A 24,315-nucleotide genomic window follows, 5' to 3' on the forward strand; every position below is an offset into this window, starting at 1 on the left:
TTTTGGAGACTAAATTTTATATTTTTTGGATTTTTTTTTTTTTTGTAGGTAGAAAATCACAATTTTCATATGGTCCAAAATTTTAGATCAAGTGATTTTCTAATTGTCTCAAAAATAATAAAAAATTCCAAAAAATATAAAATTTGGTCTTCAAATATATTTTCATATGATAATAATGTTGAGTGATTTGTATCGACTATTTCAATTTTAAAAATAAAAATATGAACTCAAAGTACAACATTGCAAAATACCATAGCCTCACTCATAATATAATATAGTTGCCATATATACCAAGTAAACAACATTGACTGTGTGATCATGATGGGAAAACATCTTCCCATTTCCCTGCAAGAAACATGTACAGGTTGAAGACACCAATTTTGCGTCATTTTGTTTATTTATCAGTCTATGGAGATGATGCATATACTTTAATGAGTGAGTCTATGGTACTATGCATATTACGATTTGGCACCGTGCTACGGCTCTATATTCGAGTTTTCAAATCCTAACGGTCGATCTGAACCGTTCATCTTGTTCTCCGTATTAATATGTAAACGGAGACCAAATTTTACATTTTTTGAAATTTTTTTTACTATTTTTTTAGATTTATTGAAAATCACTGTTTTTGGATGGTCCAGAATTTTCAGATCAAGTGATTTTCTAAATATCTAAAAAAATAGTAAAAAAATTTCAAAAAATGTAAAATTTGGTCTCAAAACACATTTTAATATGGAGAACAAGATGAACGGTTCGGATCGACCGTTAGGATTTGAAAATTCGAATATAAAGCCGTAGCACGGTAACAACCCGTGATATGCATAGTACCATAGACTCACTCTACTTTAATATATAGAACAAATAATTATATATAGTTCCAGGCAATTTCACAATGATAGGGGCTGTCAGTTGTCTTGTTCAAATTAAGTTGGGACAGGGCCAAGAAGAAAAATGAAAGTAGTGGTTTAAAATATCGCTACTTGCACTTGGCGATTGGCGTCAATGAATCATTAATTAGCCACGTATATAAAGGGCAGTGGTGCAGTCACAATTAATATTACAAAAAGTGATACGAAAAATGTCAGCAGCTACTAAGTAGCCTATATTAGTTTTTATCTCAAAAAGAACAAAAAAAAGAACAATGTAGAAGTGCTTGAAAAAATCCGGGGCTGATCAGTAACATTAAATAATATAAATTTATATCAATAATGTGAGTAGCTTAGTAACCCACGCCATAACCTAAATTCGCTCGTATGATAATTCCTAATTTCTAATTAGTCGTTATAAGTGAACTAAAATCAAAATTAAACAATTGAAACATTTTGTTTTCTCTACGAAAACAATATTTATCTGAACTATCTAACTTTGATCACACGACAATTATGGATTTCATTGCCATCAATTTTATTTGCAGAATGGCAGACAAAAGTCATAATTCATAAGCGACAACACCTTTAAATCGGGCATAAATATGGAACGTGAATATTCGTTTCGCCTATTACAAATATGCATTGCAGCAACAATTTCATGTCCCTTAAAAAATGCAAATATATGTATCCATAATGACTCCAAAAACAACGATGCCTACTGCATACTAGAAGTTTCATACTTATCTCGTGATGTCAAATTATCAAAAAAGAAAGAAAAGAAGTGTGCATTTGTTTTCTATATATTTCTCATTTTATATACATGTTATCTATTAATAATATGAAAATAAATGAGTTTCTTTCTTCAATTTTGTTCATTTTATTGTTTTATTATTTTATAGTGCCCATCTATTTATAATACTTATATATTTTTTAGTTTTATATGTTAATTATTAATTATGTGTCTTCAATTCATATTCGAATATGTATTTGTTAATATTCTATTAAGTATTATGACATATTTCAGTGCTAATTAACTACTGAACTTTAGTACGCTTGTAATATGCATATGCATATAGAGGTTGGCTAAGTTCAAAACGTTTGTTCCTAGCCTCCGGAACAAATGATTCGGTTTTATGATTTTCAAAGTCCAAACAGTCGATCTAAATCATTGGATGTTCAATCTATATTAAAATGTGCTTGGAGACTTTACATTTTTTTTGGAATATTTTACTATTTATTAAGATTGTTTGAAAATTGCTGTTTTTCAATGATGCAGAATTTTAATAAAATTAGCGATTTTCAAACCATCCTAATAAATAGTAAAAAAAATTTCAAAAAATGTAAAATTTTTGTCTCCAAGCACATTTTAATATAGATTAAACATTCAACAGTTTGAATCGACTGTTTGGACTTTAAAAATCTGAAAACCGAATCATTTGTTCTGAAGACTAGAAACAAACGTTTTGAGTATAACCAACCTCCATATATCTATATCTATATCTATATCGGTATTTGTATAATAGTTCAGTATATTATATTTACTATTATATTTATAACATTTCAAACATCAGCGGATCCACGTGAGTACTTGCCACCTTTCTATTCAAAAAAATTTAAAACTATACTTCTATTGCTCAATATCATAGTCAAATTACAATACACTTTAAAATTTTGTCTTTTTAGAGAATTAGTTTTTTATTTAGCGACAAAAACAATATTTTATGTATGAAAAATTACAGAATTAAATTTCAATAAAAATCCTTCGTTGAAATTAAAACAGCTAAATTACTAAAAAAATATTGTCTCATTTAGTAAAATTTCCACCTACGCACTCCAATTTAGAATTCCTTATATTGACAAACCAGCTTTCTTAAAGTAAAATGCTCCATTATATTATTTAAATCAATAATGTTTTACTTGATCATTAATTCAGGGCCTTCCCCACGATATGGATTTAGAATTTGTGGGTTTGGAAGTACGGGCTGTGGGTTAACATTTCCAAGTTCAATTATAAGGTGTTTCGTTTTAGATCGAGGCTATGGTAATATGAATATTACAAGTGGATTCCTGCTCTAGATTTTTATTTCTATTTTCAGAAATATAGATAGCTGATTCGAAAAAACTCGTTACCTTGTAAGTTACTTCCAGTTTCAATATATTGAAAGGGACATCTGATATGCCTTTTATCAAAAAAAAAGAAAAAAAAGATAGCTGATTCGAACCGGTAAACATTATCTTCTTATAAAAATATAATTGTAGATCAAATTTTATATTTTTAAAATATTTTTTTTTTTACTATTGGAATTGAATTTTGTTCAAAGGACTTTGGACAAAATCTCATCCAAAGCCGGGCCTTATCCTTTGATTTGCTTTAAGATTCGTGTCAACATATTTAAAACTTAATAACTCTGAATAGCTCTGTAAATCTAAACCATCCGTGTAAATTTTAACACAGATTGGACGGTTTACAAGTGACTTTGGATGATGTTTTGTTCAAAATCTTTTGAACAAAAACTCTACCCATCTTGAAAAATATTAAATAAATTTAAAAAATGTATAAAATTTGGTATAAAAGTATCTTTTCATAAGGAGTTCATGTTTAATTCAGATCGCCAGATCGGCTCTTTTAAATTCTAAAAATAAAGAATTCATAACACAAGCTGTCGTGTAAGATGCATATTATTATTATCATATCTCACCCTTTGCTTTATGTTTTTACTGGGATAAAATTCTCACAGTAAAGTACCAAATTCAAGAAAAAAAAAAAATCTATCCTTATTTAGTTTCGCTTGATTAAGGTTCTCCACAGCGAAGATGCTTTTATTTAAAAATAAACAATAAAATTTCTTGTTGGTACAATCGAACAATCTTTTCTGCTAATCTCCATATAAATCAATTTTGAAACAGCACGGCCGTTGATTTTGAATTGCTTTAGGTGGTCCAGACTCCAGAGAGCACAGATGGTAAAATATTTATTAGCATCGGTCAAGGTGGGATGTATCAAAATTGTCGCATGACAAAACAAGCTGGGTCGCACTTGCTGGTAGCCTGGTATTTGGCAACGTGTCATTATGCCGTGGCACTATTACGACCGTCGGATCAAACTTTCCTAATGTGTCCAAAATATTCGAAATCGAAGCACACAATCTGACGTGTGATGTCATGTAGATGCGGATAAACGATCATTTAACACGTGGCTGTAGCCAGCAACAGGGTTAACACTTAAGAGGTCCCTGTTCGACAGGTGACATAAAACCGAAGGGATCCTAGGTGGAGCTGGGTGGGGTCCACTGGTCGGTAGCAAACAGAATTCTTAATTTATTTTTTTTGATATCTTTTGAAAATGTTCCCCGAAGGATTGCAAACGCCAAACACAGGGTACCGGGGCCAGACGGGATGAACAAGCCGGACATTTGAGGGATCTCTTGTGGGCGAGTGGAAGGCATCTTTCCTACCCGGTACGACAATCCCCGAAGGATTGCAAACGCCAAACACAGGGTACCGGGGCCAGACGGGATAAACAAGCTGGACATTGAGGGATCTCTTGTGTGTGAGTGAAAGGCACCTTTCTTACCCGGTTCGTACGACAATGCGACAGAAGATGGCAGTATAGATTAGAGAAACGACTCAAAGGGCGTTTTAAAGTTTATCTAAAATGAGTCCGTATCCCTCCAGGTTACCTGAGGTGCAATTAATAAATGAATGGTCCAGATTAGTTCCATCTATGCCAAACTCAATCCGGTAGCTGTTGAGGTTGTAGGGGATCTGCTTTGAGATTCGTGCCAAGTGAAATGAACGGTCCAGATTCACCGCTTGCACCTCAGGTACCTGTAGTGATACGGATTCATCTAAAATGGCCATGGTATTTCTGACCTTTGTGTGCAGCAAAATTATGTTTTAATGTTTATTCAGCAATGTATTGTATTTTTCTCTTTTGTGAGAGGGTGAAAGCCCAAACTTTTATTTTCTGTTTGAATTTAAACCTCTGAGTTTGCTAGATACTGTTGCTTTTTGAACATATTTGAACCATTCTAAGTATAAAATAAGATTTAAAATCATCAGCTCATCTGATATGCTGATGGGGTTTTATTTCCAAATTCTAGCCGAGCGTTCTTCTTTTCTATGCATTCAATTTTATGATGAAATACAGTGGGGTTATGAACCCATGCTAAAATGAAAATGCAAGTTTGCCTACCATGACAAATGTCAAAGAGGGTCATAGCACACACAAGAAAGATAAAAGGAACAGTGGTTTCTGATATTACGGAAAGTTAATAAGAATAAAATAAAATTGTTCAAATCTGTATAACAGGTGATCAGAAATTGCATTTCACACCGTTTCCGTTTCTATTTTTCCAATCCAGTTGAATAATCAATTTATGCTGGTGGGTATTTTTTGTTTGTGACAATATGCTGGTGGGTATTAACAGATTCATTTCGTAACTTTGAACAAATAGCCTAAATATTGACTTATTGTAATACTTTCCGGTTAAAAACTGAAAAGTCACAGAGTTGGCTTAAAATATTTTTGCAACCTTCTACTAGGAGTTCGCTTAAAATACAGACATTGGAATGAAGACTGTAACCGGTACTGTACCAGTTTCTAACAATGCTTTTATTTCCTAGTTGCTTTTAGTTTTTCTTTTTCTTATGTTTTAGTACTATTGGCTGGTATTATGTAATGTAACTCTTTTCTATTTAGATCAATGCATGCCTAAATGGCTTTCAACCAAAAAATAACATTGGAACCCAATTATGGTAAACAGTTCTCCGCTGAATTTAGGCCCAGAGGCCTCGAAACATGAAATAATAATAATAATAAAAAAAAGACGTTCGACTTTTTTGAGTTTTTACGAAGGTTGACCTCAAGTTTCGTCTTAGAAAAAGAAACATATAAGAAAAATGACAAAAGGAAATATGATTAATTATCACAACAATAAAATGGTCAGAAAATCTCAGACAATTATGCACTGCGTACATTGGCAGCAGCTTGTATATATATATACTAGTATCATTCTGTGCGTTGCAACAGAATACATTATAAGAGGAAAAAAATTCATACAAAATAATATATTTTCATGAAAAATAGACTAATAAAAATAATTATTTAACAATAAAAGAATATGCCAACGTATTCTCATACAAATAAAAGATGCAAGAGATGCATGTAGATATCTGAAGAGGAGAAACAAGGAAACAAAAAAAAAAATCGCTAAAAGCAAGATAATTGTTGTCAAATATCCTGATATGTATAGAAACAAAATTGATAATATTTCTAGATTTTTCACGGCAATAGTAGAAACATAGAAGAGAAATAAGGAAACATAATTATATCACTAAATTGGAGAGGAAAAAATAATAAATGAATTAAATAAAGAAATATATTATATTGCTAAATTTTAGAGTTTATTTAATTTTAATTGTAATGCATCATGTGGCGGTACGTGTGACGAGTATATTTTTAGTTAAATTTAGACTTCTACACATTATTCAGATACATTTAATCAAAAAAGACAGATTATGTAATTGAATGACTGAGATTAAATCTGAAATTTCAACTTTTAATCGTAGCCGTTGGCAGATCGGACACCCAACGTGCTTAATAATAGAATGGAGATATATATATTTTTAATACAATAGAAAATCATAGAATTGGTCAGAAAAATGAGAATTAATTAGTATCCAGTAAAGAGCTGACTTCAACCGAATCAAAATTGTTGGATTTGATCACGGAGTGAGTCTATGGTCCTATGCATATTACGATTTGGCACTGTACTACAGCTCTATATTCGAATTTTCAAATCCTAACAGTCGATCCGAACCGTTCATCTTGTTCTCCATATTAATATGTGTTTGGAGACCAAATTTTACATTTTTTAAAAATTTTTTACTATTTTTTGAAATTTATTGAAAATCACTGTTTTTGAATGGTCCAGAATTTTGATTTTCTAAATATCTAAAAAAATAGTAAAAAAATTTCAAAAAATGTAAAATTTGGTCTCCAAACACATATTAATATGGAGAACAAGATGAACGGTTCGAATCGACCGTTAGGATTTGAAAACTCGAATATAGAGCCGTAGCACGGTGCCAAATCGTAATATGCATAGTACCATAGACTCACTCTTTGATCACGGGTGAAAAAGCAATAGTAAATAGCACTCTGATTTTATGGGTGACTATACTCAATGGTTGTATAATTGTTCAGATAAACTGATATTGCAGCTTCAGTAGGAATGACTGGTATGATACAGTTGTACAAGCCCTTTGCCATGGGAATTTCCACAGGTAGAAACATGCAATACTTTTGATAGATCAGTTCAGAAAATTAAGATTTTACAGAAAAATATTTTACAATCAAAGAGAAACAATAGAAAAACTAACTAAAGTAATTGAGCTTATTTATTTCCTGATGCAACAGTCTCCTATTGATGAAATCTGAAACAAATTAGTCTACCCAGTGCAGCAAGGCTTTCTTATCACTAAAAGGTGAAACTATAATGCCAAGCTAAGAATAAAATATGCCATGTTTTATGCAAACAGCACGCTGCTGGTTGACGCGCATCTCACAGATAAGATCTATCTAGAAGTTTCTATGTAACACATGTAATTTCACGTACAGCTGAAACAAGGAAATTCTGCTAACAAAAATACAAAAATATCACAGCTGTTTTGGAAACCAGAAATTGCTTTGGGACCGGAACACTGAAAATTCTAGATATGTACAGCAGGCTTCTGGTTAGTACAAGACAAAAGACTAGCTACTTACCTGATCTCACCTACATTCTCTGCTTGGTATCTACATTTGGCACAATTTTTTGCTCTTGCTCTTCCTCTTCAACCTTAGTAATCACCTCACCAAGTTGAGAGAACAATTTTGCAACATCTGGATGGTTCCAGTACAGCCTGATCTTCTCCAGTACTGACCCCAGTTGAGAACTTGCAACCTCAAGAGGGATAACAGGAGGCACCAGAAACGGGTGCTCCAAAAGCTGAGAAATGCGCCACCTGTCATTGCGGTCCCACGCCAAGCACCGTTTCATGAGGTCAATAAGCCAAGGGTTTGGTACTGGTGGGTATGATATCTGGTGATTTCTATTGGTGACCACTTTGAATTTGGCCCAGAAGGTGTTGTAGTCGGCAAATGGGGTTTTACCATACACCATTTGATACAAGATGCAACCAAGGGACCATATGTCAGAGGGACGGCCGCATTTAATAGTGTTGCCATTTGCGTCGTCTTCGTTGCATAGAAATGCTTCTGGTGACATGTAGTTGAGCGTACCAACCTTTATTTAGGCATGAATAAAATATACTGAGAGTTAAATTACTTGCCAAAGCAGTGTTTTATCACTATTAAACAGTGCTGATTAAAAAAATTATCAGTAAACTGTAAACCCTTCCCCTTAACCCTTTAACAGTATAGGGTCCCATGCATCAAATATATTACAAAACACCCATGGCTCCCAAAGAACTGCACTGTGTACATGTCTACTGCTCAAGAGTGGCTTGTGTACCACACAATCAGGTATAAGTACCAGTATGGCACTAGAATCCCTAATTTTGTTTCTTCTTTTCCCTTCTTCATCGTGAAAACATGTTTTAGGCTGACAAACATAAACAAGTAAAAGAAAAGAAATTCCAACAGATTTAAACCTGTGCATCACGCTGTATGTTAGTGGTATCATTCATGATGGCCTTAGCAATGCCAAAATCAATCAGCTTCAGGGCACCACGCACCAGTAAAAAATTGGCCGGCTTCAAATCCGAGTGCACTATCCTCTCTTCATGAATTGTATTTACTGCATCAAGCATTTGCTACACCAAAAATTAGTTATAATGAGTTACTATTCTCTCAGTTTTGCACAATGAAGATGGTATTGCACAGTGTTGTAAAAACGACCGTTTAGGCCAATTAATCGTTGGTGGCGACCAAACCATCACGGATTTTCCCAACTAATTGACCGATTCTTCTCAATTATGACAAATTATTCCTGATTATTCCCGATTAATCGCTTGGCGATACCCTGTCCGTCTGACGAGCGCATATCGTTATTTACAACACTGGTATTGCAGAAAGTATGCACAGACAATAATTCCAGTGTCTAATCACATTTATGCTCCAACAAAACCTTAAAAAAGTATGCTGCGCGACATCTATTTAAACCATCTAAATTTGAAAACATAAAAATACAGCAGGAATCCCCTTCTTCAATCTCAAATTAATAATAGTAAAAACAAATTAAAGAGTTGGGAATGAACTGCTCCTTCACAGAGACAGTGAAGGATAAGGAGGGTTAGTTTGGGGCCCTTGGGAACCCATTATCGGGAGCATTAAAGATATGCAAATGCTAATTTCACAGTTAGGGTAGGTACAATATTTCATTTTGTGGTGATGATGTGTCACTTTTTACCCAATAAATTATTTATAACTCCACCAAATAGGATGCTGACATATTTCATTTAGTGTTAACCTGAAGGAAAAGTGATATCATATAGTCACACCAAAAATTGAGGAAGGAAAACATAATTCTCACAAAAAAAAAAAAAAACTAACTAAAAGAGTCCAAGATTAATTACCTTCCAGTAAAACCTAAGCCAATTCTCATCTATGCACATGGTAGATTTATTTGATTCTCTCCATTTTTGGGAGACCATATGTGCGAGGTCTATCTCTCCATACTCTAGCACCATGTATATGTAGTGATCTTCTCTTATTCTTCCTTCTCTCTTTTTAACTGAACTTTCTTGAAGCAATAGACTTTTATCTGTAATCTGTAAACAAAAATAAGTATAGTAACTATTATCATATCAGTAATGCTTGTATTATGATTATGTAGCAACTCTAATGCACTTCTGATTGTTGCTTTAACATAGTAATTTAACCAGAATATTGTGCCGGCACAAATTTTTGTTTGGTTGGAAAAGTCTTACAGGAAGGAAACTCTATAACTTATTGGAAAATCAGTAACAGAGTAGTAACTGTACAAGGGGCCAAAATAGGACAAGTCCCAGACACCATCCACCATGGTAAACTAAACAATAGGACAAATATGGTGTCTAATTTAACGTGCAAAATAGTGAAATGAACAATTATGGTACAAATAAAGATGTATGCATTCGGTGCCTAAAGAAATTCTGCTTCTTTCAACCCCCAGATGACAACTGCACTGATGGACTGTTAACAAAGCAGTCGGCTCTTTTTTGGCCGGAGGTTTGCAACTTCAACAAAAAAGTAGGGAACGGTCTTGATTAATGAGCCTGATAATATGGCTACTATGAATAGTTAGATGTGATCATAGTGAAGATAGGGAACCAGAAGAGATCGATGTACAGGAGGAACTTTAGTGGCTATAGAATACAATTTATATCATCCTTCCATTTAGATCTTTTCTCAGGTATTATTAGTTATTAATGATTGATGATAATTGCTGGATGCATAGTCTTTTATTCTATGGTGCTTTTCTGGTGGAAAAGACAATCATGGTGGGGATTGAATTGTTGCTCTTTCTCTTTTCTTTTAGGAACATATATACAGAATCTCAGGGATGAGGCCATGGCTCGATCTTTTGACTCCTGTTTTCTTTCTTTCTTTCTAATTTTGCAATTGAATCAGAGGGATGACTAAGACATTGTATTACTTCTAAATGGTTTTAATGAAGCACGTACTCCAATTTTTGGAGGGTGCTTTCTTTAATGTAAGAAACAAAAGAAAAACTGAAAGAAGAGGTGTATATGTCTTATTAGGAATAGACGTCATACCTCATAATCTATGAGTTGTATGATGTTGCTCTTCCCCTTGAGCCTATTTAAATACTCGATCTCCTGGTAAAACCCAAGTGCAGTGGGATAATCCCGACCCTTGAGTTTGATCTTTTTCATGGCATATATGGTACAATCAAGGGATATAACCTTGTACACCTCACTACTGCCTCCTGAACCAATTTTACCAAGCTTCTGGTACAATTTACCATTGACCTTAGAAAACACACCCGGGTCATACCCCTTTTTCTTCGAGGCCTTTTCTTTCTCCCTTTTCTTGTCCCCTTTTTCGGTTATTGGCACTTGAGATGGTATGGAGACTTGTTTTGTCTCCTTGCTGCCATCAGGAATGTTTTCTGAATTCACTATGCTGTTTTGACAGGATTGTCCTGGATGGACAGATACTTTCGTGATGCAAGAGGAGTGCATGGCTGAGCATTGGGTTGCTGGGTTGATTTGGCTATTGTTTTGAATTTGGGTATGTTCTTCCTGTTTTGGGGTTGGGATAGAAGCCTCAATTTTTGTCATTAGATTCGGGGATTTCTGATTTGGATCTCCTCTTCCTGACAATGCAAGGGAGTGCATGTTCGAGGACATGTTGTCTACTCGCTTTTCAGCATTAGGCTTTGGTATATTACCTGCATTAATGAATAAATATATTAATGATATATACACTAGATATATGAAGAAGCTTCGCAATTTAACAACTACAAGGACATTGATAAATAAATCAGCAAATGAACAAATAGGTATGAATAATACATACTCCGAGGTGCATCATCAACTAAATAAACCGGATCTTTCTTAAAACAATCATTAAACGAGACATGTGGGGAAACCAATCTGGAGTCACCAACATCTGTTTTGTTTTCGATTGTATCAGAGTCAACCAACATCTCGTCACCCACACACTGAGGCTTAGTTTCTTTATCTGGAGCTTTGGTCAAAGAAACATCTTCCTGTCTGATCCCTGCTTTTCTATTTGGGGCAGTGGGAACCAAATTAGACAGCTTCTTATCTTTCAGGCGAGATGTCACTGTATCTTGGGTTTTCGTGGTAACAGAAGGTTTTGAAGTGGTAACTTTTGACGGTCGAGAAACCACCACGCGCCTCGCCCTTGGTAAATTTGATTGCATTGTACCTGACACTTCAGAAATAATATGCATCACTATTATATATTGAATTGAATAATGTTTTCTCACAATGTACATGGATTTCAGTCTCACCTTTCACTGAAAAAGCTCAAAACAGATGAAACTGATAACTAAGCAATTTAATTTCTAGTTTAACTAGGGACTTACAGTCAATTTCCAACAAACACACTGATAAGACTAACTGACTCTAAACCCTAGAAATGATAACTGATTTTGGTTCCTCAAAAAGGAAACCCTGTGATAACTGATAACCATACAAATTGAGCAAATGATTATAAACCCTAGGCTGTCATTTGTACAAATTAGTGACAAAGGAGGTGAAGAAGGAGCTCCACAAATGAATCAAAATGGATACTACTACTAACCAGTGGGTTTGTGACGCTTGAGAGCAGCGTGTAAGTGGCGAAAGGGATCAGAGGGGGAGAGAGACGTAGAGGAATTGGAGGAGGTGGAGGCCGAGGTCAAGTTGGGATCGCCGGAAACGATCGAACGACAGGAGGCGGAAACTGAGGGCGGGGCGATGGTCGCCGGAGGAAGGTCAGACTTCGTTTCCATTAGCGGCGACTGAGCTCCAATGCATTGCGGTCACCTCAAAGCGTGAAAATTACGACAGTGCCACTGTGCTGCGAATTGGGATTTGAAAAGCCCGCTCAAGGGCCGTTCAAGGAGAAGAGTCTCCGACAAGACCGAGTTGGGAGAAAACGAAATTACGAAAGTACCCTTTTTATCTCGCGACTCGCGAGTATCCGCTAAATATGAACACCGTAGTACAGTAAAAGTAATTAAGATGAGATCAAGTCCGTTCATTCCAGATACAACTACAAGTCGGAGAACCTGGAAGATCTGTTGCACATAAGTGCACAGTATTATCTGAATCTGTAATCAATTGGAGGGACGTTAAGGGGATTTTTTTTTTTAAATATAATTTCTTTTAAATCTTTCAACAGAATAACCACGATGTGCGGATTTTTTAGAAAAAATAGTCTCTACCGATCCTTGGTAGAACAAGAAAATAAAAACCTACACCGATCCTAGGGATCGGTAGAGTAATTTTTCTAAAAACTGCACAAGTTATTAAGTATTTAAATTAGTATTTGGTGAGAAAATGGCTCCACCGAGGATCGGTGGAGGCTATTTTTCTAAAATTCCATCATAGCGTGTTGGTTCTGGTGAAAGATTTAAAATGATTTCTATTTAAAAAAAAATCCGTTAAGGGTGTGCTTCAGAATAAAGAAATAAACTGTTAAAGATAAGGAAGGAAACGTTCATTGGGAATGTGAAAATCTATTTTTCAAACAGTAAAACCTACACTCTCGTGACAGATTTTGTCAAAATTAATGTGATGCTCTAGTCCGAATAGTACTCGTTCTCTTTCGTTTTTCTCTGCTCCCTCTCTAATTATCCCCTTTTGAAGCAGATGAACTCGTTTGGTCAGTCCTGATTTCGCGGGCTCTCACCTCCGCACGGTGAATTTGTCATTCTTTCCTTCTACGTCCATCCATCTGGAGCACAGTCTAAAAGAATTAATCGCTTTGGATTTTCTCAAAAAGTGACCTAAATTTTGAGTTTGAATCCAGACCGTCTGATGTGCTCCAACAACAAGACGGTCCAGATTAACTCCTAGCCGGGCATTACTCAATTTGGTGTTTCTTTGACTGTGGGGGTTCCATTATGATTCGTGCAAAGTCATAATCCGGTCTAATTCTAAAAAATTCTCGTCTGGTATCGGATCCAAATTTCAAAATTGAAAGGGCCGTGTGTTTCATTTCGGACCAAATTGATATGAATTCTGATTAGACTGACTGAATCCAAACTCAAAATTGGAGTGTCCATTTTTACAGCACCAATTCCTTGATATACAGCACAATACAAATTTTGGGACGAAAATACCCCTGTCCTTATTTTCACAGCACAGCTCTTTCGAAAAACCAAAGAATTGGTGCAGGAGTATTTTCGTCCCAAAATTTATATTGTGCTGTATACCAAGGAATTGGTGCTGTAAAAATGGGCATCCCAAAATTGGTTGCTTTAGGGGATCCGGACCCTGATTCACAACCACAAGGAAATCGCTTCTCTTTTCTTTGGGCCTCCATGCCAGAATCATTTTCATATTGTGAGATTTGAGTAGTGTACAAACCAATAACATAAATATAGAAATAAATAACTAAGTAATATGATGTGATATTAAATGATATAACCATAGAAATCGCTACATAATTTAACATGAAATTGGTTGGTGCTTATCATTAGACAACTAGTTGACCTGATAGATTAAAATAAAAATATTCATATTAAGAAAATTCGAAAAAGTTTCAGTTGAAAACTTGAAACATCTTCAAATCTGAATATTTTGAGATGGGCTTTACATATGGGCCTCCCGTTATGGAATCTGAACTGTCAAAATTTGAGATACAGAGTCCTTTTAGAAACAGATAGTAAAGTGTCTTTTATCGCACTCTAAAATCTGGGGACTTGGGCTTCCTTCGCCTCTTAATTTATCTCTGTGGCAAACAAATACGCCAAGATCTGCGAGACAATCCATTAAATTTATGATTTTTTTTTCTGGCAGGGCTGCTTTGTTAATGAATAAAGTGTGATTTTAAAGGGATCGCAGGACCTATGATATCAAATCTAACCTTTCACTTTTTGGAATGTACAAATTTCTATGACACTTATTTTTTATACATGGATCTCTAGACAGATAAATGGATAGATTTGAAATAATAAGATCCCTTTAAAATCACAGCAGATTTATTTCCGTCCGTGGAACACCAGACAAAATCCCATTTTTGAAAGTAATATTTTCCTTGAAATTGGGACACACAATATCATATACTACTTCGATCAAAATCGTCCGATGAAGATGAATCTGTAATAGAGGAATCTGATTAGTAGCTCAAGTGACAATATATTTTTTTTGCGCTAAATTTTGCTGAAGGTCACTAAATTTTGTTATTTGTCATCACTTAAATTTGATTTGTCCCAATCAACTCATTGAACTTTTTATGTCTCAATCAAGTTATTCTATAATTTTTCTGACCAAGATGCTAATAGAATATGCCTATTCTGTCCAAAATACTAATGAAATATGCTCGTTCTATTCAAAATACTAACGGAACGAGCATATTCTATTCAAAATATGACGGAATGAGAATATTCCGTCAGTATTTTGGACGAAAAAGTTATAAAGTAACTTGATTGGAACAAATAAAAAATTTAGTGACTTGATTAGAACAAATTAAATTTAAATGACCAATTCGTGATAAAATTTGACCTTTGGTGAAATGGACCATTTTTTTTATTAAAGGTTCCAGTACAAGTTTAGAAAGACGAGGCTTGCGTCATTGCGCCGAGTCAGCGATTCTATTCCCTAATAAACAGCTCAAGTGATAAACTATTATGCATTTTAAATTCAAGTTTTAGTAAACACTTCACTAATATATCACAATATATAGAAATCAGACTTCTATTTCTTCATGATGAGAGATTTATGGGCTATCTTAATTATTCAAAAAAGAAAAGAAAAATCTACCAAAGAGGGAAGTACTTGTACCAAGTACAGCCTGTATTTTCCTCATAACTAAGAAGAAAAAAGAGATTCGTTGAGGATATTTTACTTTTATAATTTGGTTGGAATGAATTGAGACAATGTTTGAGAAATGATCGATCCAAATGGATGAGGAGGTTGAGCCTAACTGCATGCCCATGTCCTGCATTTATATGTTATTATCCACCTCAATATTTTATCAAATAGACAGCTAATAAGGGACACACGTTGCCTTTCAATTATACTTTTAAAAACACCATTCTTGTTTCCTTGCCATATATGTAATATTTTGTTTTGGGATGTTCTGTTTCCAAATTCTTTGGCTCCGGTGTTTGATGAGCAAAAATATGAAATATTTTTTAAATAAATACTGCAAATAAATTTCAGTCATTAAATTTTCTCAAGATTTTATTTTCTTGTTGACTGAAAGGAATGGCATCAGAAAGAATGAAATAGCGATGTATATTTTTGACGGTTATTGAGACGGGCAAATCCATTGATGCCAATATTATGGTTTTTTTAACTACAACTATTTATTTTTTTTTACTGTAACTATTTATTGATTTATTTGGCGAGTCATCCATTTAATATGATTGTGACCCGTTACATGTATTAAACGTTGTGAATTGCAAAGGAACTGCTAGGAGTTTGATATTATTATTAGCACATATTATATTTTCTTATCTGGGTCATACCAATTGAGAGCTTTCTTTTATTTTCTGGTGAAACCAAAGAAAATAAAACACAGCGAAGGAAAATTAGGAGATGGGAGTATTGACAACAAGATCTGACAATATAATAATTTTTACTAAAATCAAACGATACAAAGAAAATTATTTGCCATAAACTTTACTATTTTGTTTCCTATATAATCCGGCATATCAAAATATTCAATTTTGAAAAGAGGAGGTCGGGTTTAAATATCTTGTTTTTTTTTTTTTCCATTATGTCTTTATTTTTATAAATTTTAATAATAAAATTCTAAAATTTGTATGATAAAATGAAATTATCAGATGCGATCTATGTTATTTTTTTTTCTGTATTTACATAATTTTTTTTTCACTTTTTGATTTTGAATCAATAAGTTGAAAAATCAACAATCAAAACAAAATTGAAATGTTATAATATTTTATACTTGCATATGGAAAATAATGTAGGTCATATTTTATGATTTTATTTTAACATTTTAATTTAACATTTTGAGTTATTAAAATTTTAAAAATAAAGACATAATAGAGACACAAAAAATGAAAAAATAGAGGAATTTGTAACCCTCTTCTTTTGAAAATTGCTTTGATTATTTAATAAATTATTGGGAAAATGTCCTCATATAAGAATCTTTTGACTTTTGAGTTAAATACAAAAACACCTTTAACCCTTCTTAAATTCAAATAACAGCAAAAGTTTTCAATTAGGGCCCGTTCGGCTCCCTACTGTTCACCGTGGGAAAAAAAAATTTGCTCAGAGCTAAGTTTTTATTCCCACCGTGAACAGTAAAATTCAGTTCAAAATTTTTGATTTCCAGATCCATTCCTATTCCCTACTGAGCTGCCGAACGGCCCTTAACTTCTTCGCAATAATGTTTGATATGGGTTAACGCAAAAGACCCTCCAGCTGTACAAATTTCATCAAACAAATATCTGGTGTGCTCCATTCCACGCGTACGGCTTCCAATTTAATATCTCTGCTCTGTCATCCAAGGGGATAAGTTACAACTTACAATTTAAAAACATAATAAAAAAAATAGAATGACTTAAATATTTCAGAATATATCCTCTCCCAGAAATCTTGAGAAGAAAATAACAAAATTTTGATTCATTGAAAGTATAATATTGAGGTATTATTTGTTTACTATTTTGTTTAAATTAATTATAATAACAAAAAGAATTCCTAATGGATTTTTTTTGTAAAAACAATTTGCAAGAAACTGGCCAAATTTTGCATGAAAAGTTACATGCATATAAAATAAAATAATTTATTTTTTTAATTTGCTCGATCAATGACGTATTAATCTTTAAGCAGTATTAATATTTTGTATAAATATTTACATTTATCTATAATTTTGCTTTTTTTTTTTTTTATATTGGTAAATCATGCACCAGTTATTATATATTATAATGGGTAATGTTACCGAATTTGTATCTTACGTGTCTAAAAGAAACAAATATAGATTGGATACTTTTTGCCATTGATTAATGAGTGAGTCTATGGTACTATGCATATTACGATTTGGCACCGTGCTACGGCTCTATATTCGAGTTTTCAAATCCTAACGGTCGATCCGAACCGTTCATCTTGTTCTCCATATTAATATGTGTTTGGAGACCAAATTTTATATTTTTTGAAATTTTTTTACTATTTTTTTTAGATTTATTGAAAATCACTGTTTTTAGATGGTCCAGAATTTTCAGATCAAGTGATTTTCTAAATATCTAAAAAAATAGTGAAAAAATTTCAAAAAATATAAAATTTGGTCTCCAAACATATATTAGTATGGAGAACAAGATGAACGGTTCAGATTGACCGTTAGGATTTGAAAACTCGAATATAGAGCCGTAGCACGGTAACAACCCGTGATATGCATAGTACCATAGACTCACTCTTGATTAATTTTCTAGTAATTAACAAGTTACGTAAATTCTTTTTTTTTTGAAAGTCGGACAGAGGCTGCCAGATGTGCATTAATTAAACAAGGTTTCCTACAACACATGCCAAAGCACCATGCAGCATCAGCATGCATGATAGTCTCTAGGCTCTAGCTAGTATCACAACAGCCCTAGAAGACTACTGCTGCTCAGTAGGAATAGAAACAACGGAGGAATGAAATAAGGAATAGCTCGGAATAGCAATTATTTTTGGGTTCGGAAGAGCTACTAACTCAACATTTCAAAGAAATAACAGAATAGCAGTTAATTCAAGCTATTTTTTTTTGTTGAAAATAATATATTTTTTTCACCCAAACGTGTTGAGCTGAGAATAGTTCGTCAGAAATAGCAGTTATTCCTGAATTAGTACTATTTATGTGTCACCCAAACGTACTCTCAAGAGAACTAAAAATTAACAGAATCTTTCCCAAAGAGTAGCTTCGTGGATAATCCAAGCCAGTATGACATCTGCTATGTCTCTTCTAAGTTCTATCCTAAAAAATCCTGATATCGCTGTCTCCATATTGCCCTGACCGTACACGTGAAGAAATAAGTGCACCATCTACGCCTTGCCACCCAACAAGTTACCTAAATTCATGTTTACCGAAACAAAATACAAATCAAAATTCATTCTGTCGGTGATAAAAATTGTTCCGTGAGATAAGCGTTTTAATGCGCAATGAATTCATAGCATAACAAATGTTCAAGTGGCCTGTACATGATTTCACTTCTCTAGTAATGTTCTATATATGTAATTGCGTACCTTCATTTTCTTTGTCAAGTCTCCTTGGAGATTTTAATTATTGTGCCATTTAAAAAAAAAAAAAAAGCGAAATGTGTATATCATATTAATAAAATTATACAGATATCAATCCTTACTAATATTTATTAAAGGCAGAATCCTCCTGTCAGATCAGACGTCCGGAAATTCAATAGTTGCGCACTGTTTATGATGACTGATGACTGTAGGGCTGTAAACGAACCAAACCGAATCAAACTCAACTTACTCAGTTTGAGTTTGAATTTGAATAAGATTCAAATTGAACTAATTGCGAACTACAAATTTTTTGAATCGTAGTCAATCGAATTACGAACTACAAATATTTTTGGCAACCATAGTTATACCGATAGTTTATGCATTAGTTTTCTTCTCGTGGAACAAAATTCACACGGTTTTCTTTTACCTTTCACGAATTAACACTAATGGATTATGAGCCGGTTCAATATTTTCTTACTTTTTACGCTGCTGGATTAATTAAAATCACGTCATGGACCTAGTCAAATGAAACTTATTCCATTGTTAATTTGTTACGCTGCTGAAACATTTTTCTATTATAAGTTACCATTATATTAACAATTTTGAGTTGTGATATAAGTTTGATTCCTGAATTATTAAAGATTAATGGTTGAATACATTAGTTGTATTATTTGATGTTCGAACCTATAATAGTTCGCAAATCAATTTTGAACGAATTATATCTAATTTGAGTTTAACTTGAATAAGATTCGAACCGAACTGATTTAATTTGTTTTAGAACGAACTAATTTCGAATCGAATTAAACTCAAATCAAATCACAAACTACGAATATTTTTGCCACGCCTACTGATGAGGTACCCTACCAATGCAATATGCATTGGCATTGCCATAGAAACAATTTCCGCTGCGTAGTATTTCGCGATGCAGGGTTTGCGACAACCGCAATAATGCAAGGAAATTAATGATATATATAACAAATGAAACAAAGAACGGGCCTTATGTTTTTATATATAATATCCGTGCACATATGATAAGTTGATGACTTGATGATTGAACAAATTTGTTAACTGGGAAGGTCCCCGGGATGATTGTACGAGACAGGTTGCCTTTGACCAAGATAAGATCAACTTCTAGAGACATTAAATTGTTGTTTTGTTATTCCTAGATGAATTTTTTTTATAAACCATAATTTAAAAAAAGATTTTTATAAAACTAACATAATATATATATATATATATATTTTTTTTTTTACAAAAATCATAAGAAATGAAATGTCATTTCAATCCAAAATTTTCTTTTTTCGGGACCGAAATGGTAATTCGGTCCGAGATATTTTCACAATTTTTCAATGTATTTTTTCTCGAAATATGTGAAAATAACTCGGACCGAATTGCCATTTCAGTCCAAAAATATATATACATATATAGAGATGGACTTGGGTGAGACGCGGTGTATACGCGTTTATACTTCACGCCGTATTTTCATTTTGAAAGTCCAAACAACCGATCCGAACCGTTAGATGTTTAATCCATATTGAAATGTGCTTGGAGACTAAATTTTACATTTTTTGGAAATTTTTTACTATTTATTAAGCATTTTTGAAAATCTGAAAATCCGGGTGAACAGTAAAAAACAGTAAAAATTTCTCAACCACCGGATCAGCAATTTTCAAAGTGGCTTAATAAATAGTAAAAAAATTTCAAAAAATGTAAAATTTGGTCTCCAAGCACATTTCAATATGGATTAAACACTGATAAGGGTTCGGATCGGTCGTTTGGACTTTAAATCTGTGATTATAGTGCAATGCATAAGGGGGTTCATGCATTGCAATGCACCATAGCCCATCTCTCTCTCTCTCTCTCTCTCTATATATATATATGAGACCGAAATGGCATCTCATTCTTATGATTTTTTAAAAACAAAACAATAAAATTAGTTTGATAATTTGTTTTTTTATTTATGATTTCTAAAAAAAATTCTCCTAACCTGAGCCAGCCAGATTCATCCTTTCAATATAAACACTGATATTATTAGTTTATATATTCCCGGCCAATATTTCTCATAAATATTTATTAATAGAAATTATCATAAAATAATATAAAATATTAGATGAATTGTATTCATATTTCGATTTCATTGAAAAATCATAATTTTTGTCTAGTTCCTTTATAATATCTTAAAGGTTTCGGTTCCATTAGTACCAGCCAATTATATCCTCGAATAGTTAAGGGCAGACTCACGTTGGCTCAGGGGGAGGCGCAACTGCTCCTATGAATTTTAAAATTTAATAGAAAAAAAACAAGTATGATTCTATTTTGCTCTCCTTCCCTCCGAAAATGATCTTGCTCTTTCTTGAAACCATTGTAGTGAGTGGAGAAGAATTGAAGAAATAAAAGAGGAAGGAAGCCAGCCGAAAGTAACTTTCATTTTTCTTATGAGTTATGGGCCGGACTTTAAGGGCGTGTTCGGCCCGAACACTATTCACGTGGGAAAAAAAAAATTCAGTTCAACTGAATTTTTTTTTTCCCACGGGAACAGTGTTTTTCAGTTCAAATCCCGCGCCCGCGCCCATTCCCATTTGTCGGCCGAACACGCCCTAAGAGACCTTTTACCAAGTAGTATCAGTTAAAGCTAACGAGTTTTGAAATAAAAAATGTACATAAACTATACAATTTTTTGGGTCAAAGTGTACTAATCTATATAATTCGTTATATGAAAAAAATTCGGAATTATTAGCTTCACTTCCTATCTAACTAATAAATTTAAGAAGAATAAATTGTAAATGAAATATTGCTACGACACTAATTAATACATTAATTCTAGAATTTACATTTCCAAAATTTATAGTAGGTAAATTGTTATGTTGATTGTTTTTTTATATAGTACCTGATTAGTTAATGGGTTTGAACCCGATTTTTGTCCCCTCTGACAGAAATCATGTATTCGCCCCTCCGAGTAGTCTGATAGCTAGGACAAACTCAAAGGAGAACTAATTTTTTTCCAATAAGAAGAAAGAAGAGTGGCACTTAAAAGGGTTTTAAAGAAACTGAAATTTTTTCCAATTCTCCTGAGGATATGAATTTTCTGTGGCGTGGTACACTGATTTTTATGTTTCTAAAAGAATGGAAAAAATTGTTCACATAAGGACTATAGAGTAAAATGAATAAAATAAAATAAAAAGGCCATCCGTTGTGTTATGATCTTTTTATATGTATGGGGGCTCGAGGGAGATTTAGATTGTATATTAGAGGATGAAAAATAGTTAATTCAGTATTTAATGAAAAGTTAATAATTGATTAAATGAAAAATGATGAAAGAAATTTAAATTTAATATAAAAATGACGGAAGAAATTGAAAGTTATTTTTTTTTTATGAAAATACTGATAGTAATTAACTCTATAATTTTGGAAATTGTTTTTTTTAAAATAATAATTAAGGTTAAGTTGATTGTGGAGGAAACTCACTCATTATTTGAGCAGAAAAGACAAGATGAAATTAAACCATCCGATTTTGGCATGTTATGAGGGGTGATCCGGATTCGTATTCGAAAATTAGATACGGATATATCCGAATATCTGAACTGATACGAATATGATTTTTGATGGAGAAAAGTTTTTTTTATCACTATAATTAGATAAATATTATGAACTTTCGTATTTTTTTAAATAAATATCCGATCCATATCTAGTTTAATATCTATCCCAAAAATAAAACTGAATAAGAATATGGTTTACCACTATCCGATCCGTTTTCACCCCTATAATGATATGCATGGTATTTTTGTCAATTAAACAACATGAAATCATAGACATCGTTCTTTTTTTTTTCTTTTTTGTTTTTTTTTTCTGTGTTGCCCGGAAAACCTTTTACACATGGTTAGAGAATCTTCAAGTTACAAGAAAGCAAACGATCATAACTTTATTTTTTCGCCATGCTTGCATGGCAAAAGCAAGAATTCCTGGAACCATGCTTGCTCGGTCTGCTTTTGTATAAAAACAACAACATCTCTGTAAAGAATACAGAATAATATATCGCTTTCTATATATATATATATATTATATTTTTCTGTCTTATTTTTGGGATAAACTTGATGTCACTGCCAAAAGTATTCTCCTCTCAACTTTTAAAAGGAGTTGTCGACGTCCCAGCATAATAATAATCTTATATATTATATCAACGAGGCAGGAAGTAAATTTGTGTTGTATATTTGTATTATGTTGTGTCGGGAATAAATATGTTGTAACTTTGGTTAAGTATTATGTGTATAGTGATCAAGACAATTTTTCATGTCAAAAACGACATCACATCACATCATGTTAGTTATCCTGTGATCATATTGTGATTAAATTAATTAACGTGTTGTGATTGATTATATTTAACTATTTTTTTCTTCTGTAATTTAAATTAGTTTATTAGCTATGTGTTATTTTTATTGAGTGTTAATTTAGGTATGTATTAGGAAATAAGTGTGTATATCAGAGTACACAAAAAGTTAACACAGAGTGTTTAGACAATAGATTCATGAGAGGTAGAGATTGAACCGTCAAACTAATTGGAAGCTAGCGTCCTCTGTTCGAAGTATAACATATTCATTCATGATGACAATACCTTTTGGGTTATGACCGAAAGGAGAGGAGGGGGTGGGACTTGTAGAGGGTGGGGGCACATGAATGGGGTCAGATTTTCAAATAATAGAGTTCAAATACATATGTGATCAATTATATAAACAAAATTTGAACTATAAAAGTTAATTATATATAAAAAAAATTAACGAAAATGGGATCAATTTTACCATACTATAATATTTTACGTTAAATTATATATAAAATTAAACATAAATATAAAGTTTTTAAAATTAAATGGCGGTCAATTGACCTTCATTAATTAGATCTTCTTAGATCCGTCTTTGATGGGGGTATGTTTTCAATGCCCAATAATACCTGTTGATATGTGTTGAGATCCGTGCTGATGAATTTAGATTCACACAAATCTAAACTGTGCAGTGGATTCAAATCTCGACGCATATCAAATGATTTAGACCGAGTATCAGATTGAATTTGATCTGATATCTATCGAAACTCTCCTATGTCCGGACCAAAACATTTAGATCTATAATTTGTCAATATCCCTCGACAATTTTTTTTTGTTATTGATTCACATTAAGTTTGTGAAAAAAGAGAGAGAAAAAAGATATTACGGATGAGGCCATGGTGCTTTATAATGTACATCGAAGTACATTATGGTGCTTTAAGTTCGCGAAAAAGAAAAAAAAAATAATTACGAATGTGGCTATGGTGCTTAGTACCATGACCTCAGTCCTCAGTCCATAGTTTAAAATATATCAGCAACAATAATGTAAATAAATACTCATAAAAAATAATGTAAATAAATAAATAAATTGATAAATAAAGGAGGGCTGTGCGCTGAAAATGTAAAAAAGTAGTTTACATTATTTTGGCAACAATTCCCATTAGTCCTGACATATGGATGTCACGATGCATCAGTGCAAACCGTGACATAATCATTCTAGGTTTTTAGCCTCTTTAGGAGCATGATTTGTCTCTGACTTGGTTTAATTTAGCT

General features: G+C 33.0%; 1 protein-coding gene across 2 annotated transcripts; it reads right to left on the reverse strand.

Moving 5' to 3' along the window:
* Positions 1 to 7,200: 7,200 nt before the first annotated feature.
* On the reverse strand, positions 7,201 to 12,467 carry PPK1 (putative protein kinase 1). 2 transcript variants are annotated; one of them, XM_078299262.1, is made up of 6 exons: positions 12,148 to 12,467; positions 11,395 to 11,769; positions 10,629 to 11,266; positions 9,447 to 9,641; positions 8,523 to 8,684; positions 7,201 to 8,155 (listed from the first exon to the last, which is right to left on the reverse strand). In XM_078299262.1, the coding sequence occupies exons 1-6, from the start codon at positions 12,335 to 12,337 to the stop codon at positions 7,646 to 7,648; spliced, it is 2,070 nt and encodes a 689-aa protein (XP_078155388.1). In that variant the 5' UTR covers positions 12,338 to 12,467; the 3' UTR covers positions 7,201 to 7,645. The 2 variants fall into 2 exon arrangements, with proteins under 2 accessions (XP_078155388.1, XP_078155387.1); XM_078299261.1 differs by having other exon boundaries at positions 11,395 to 11,775.
* Positions 12,468 to 24,315: the final 11,848 nt, after the last annotated feature.

Source organism: Carex rostrata, chromosome 3 (genome assembly GCF_964058835.1).
Source record: "Carex rostrata chromosome 3, lpCarRost1.2, whole genome shotgun sequence".
NCBI classification, from domain to species: domain Eukaryota; kingdom Viridiplantae; phylum Streptophyta; class Magnoliopsida; order Poales; family Cyperaceae; genus Carex; species Carex rostrata.